This window comes from Condylura cristata, unplaced genomic scaffold, assembly GCF_000260355.1.
Source record: "Condylura cristata isolate star-nosed mole 26May11 unplaced genomic scaffold, ConCri1.0 scaffold00058, whole genome shotgun sequence".
NCBI lineage: Eukaryota > Metazoa > Chordata > Mammalia > Eulipotyphla > Talpidae > Condylura > Condylura cristata.
Window position 1 is genome coordinate 899655 of NW_004567159.1, and position 1415 is coordinate 901069.

General features: G+C 71.8%; 2 protein-coding genes across 2 annotated transcripts in view; both read right to left on the reverse strand.

Moving 5' to 3' along the window:
- VWA1 (von Willebrand factor A domain containing 1) overlaps positions 1–1138 on the reverse strand; it is a gene marked incomplete at its 3' end in the record, with an annotated part of 7091 nt that extends 5953 nt beyond the window's left edge. Inside the window, exon 1 of the mRNA XM_012734537.1 lies at positions 1062–1138. The remainder of the gene's footprint in view (positions 1–1061) is intronic.
- The window catches only part of TMEM88B (transmembrane protein 88B), a 1897-nt gene continuing 1613 nt past the window's right edge, over positions 1132–1415 (reverse strand). The window contains exon 2 of the mRNA XM_004695285.2: positions 1132–1373. Coding sequence (XP_004695342.1) covers positions 1137–1373 — 237 coding nt within the window. The 3' untranslated portion in view covers positions 1132–1136. The remainder of the gene's footprint in view (positions 1374–1415) is intronic.

A 1415-nucleotide genomic window follows, 5' to 3' on the forward strand; every position in this document is an offset into this window, starting at 1 on the left:
GTGACCGCCAAGGGCAGCCTGGCCTGCGGGTGCCCCGGGGCCCCTCCTTTTGGTCACAGCCGCTCAGCCCCAGGCACCCTGATTTTTATTACGCGCTGGGCTTGCGGGGGAGTCAGCAGCTCGAGGCCGTAGGAATAAGCACACATCAAGCAGATGGGAGAGCAAAGGTCCGGGGCCATCCGGGAGCCGGGGAGAGCAGGAGGCCCCCAGCCACGGGGGGTGGCAGCCCCCCACGGCAGCCCCCCACCCGCGCCTCACAGAGGCCATCCTGTCCCCGGCACGCAGCCGGGCTTTTCCACCGCTGAGCCCACAGTGAAAACTCAGCAAATGGCCAGAGCTGGGACGTGCCCTCTGGGCGCAGCAGAAGCAGCTGGGCAGAGACCCCAAGACTGAGGCATACGAGCTGCCAGGCCGGGAAGCGCAGAGGAGGCCCTGGAGCGGGGCGGCCCGCGAAGCCCGAAGCCCTCCCTGCCGGGGTGCTCAGCAGGCCAGCCAGAGTAGATGGCCCAGCCCCACCGGGGTGAGGGGCGCAGGGCCTCCCGGGGCTGCCTGGCGGGGAAGGGAGGGGCACACGGGGGCCCCAGAACTGAGGGCGCTGAGGACGGTCAAGAGCTGGTGACAGCCACGTGCCTGCACAGCGAGGTGCGGCTTGTTCCCGCCAAGGGTGCAGGCCGCTGGGCCACCCCGGGCCCAGGGCAGGAGACGCCGGCCACAGGGGCCAGAAGACCTGGCCTCCGACCGGCAATCCGGCCCAGCGCGGGCTCCCCAGCAAGTCTCGCTCAGCCGGAACTCGCTGCAGGGGCTGATGGCCAGAGGGGGCAGGAGGCGGGGGCAGCCTGGGGCAGTCGGGGCTGACTTCCTCTGACCCTGCCAGACCCCTGGGGTCCCCACTTCTCAGCATCCGCCAGGAAGGGACAGTAGAGGTGGGGGAGGGGGACCCGGCGGGGGGAGTCTAGTGCCATCTGGCGGTCACTCGGTACACTGCGGACGAGCCCTGAGGTCCACGACCGCGCCGCGCCGCCTGGACGACGCCCGCCCGCAGCTCACTAGTGTGGAGTCACCTTATGGGGTCACCGGACAGCCAGGGGACTCTGGGGAATGCCGCTCCCAGGGTCTTTGAGCGAGGCCTCGAGGGGTCACACCCAGGCGCACAGCTGCTGCTCCCCGGGGTCGCTGGACTCTGCGGGGCGGCAGAGTCGGGGGCTCCAGATGGGGAGAGGCAGCAGCGGGCCGAGGCGCCGAGCCAGACGGGCGCGGGCGGCCGAGGCGAGCACGAGCAGTGGAGGCAGCGACAGAAAGCCGGACACGATGAGCGCCGCCGAGCCTCGGTCGGACAGCACCGCGCGGCAGGCGGGGCGAGGCGCCGGGTGGACCTGGGGGCCGAAGGGCAGGTCAGAGGGGCGGGGCCGGTGGGG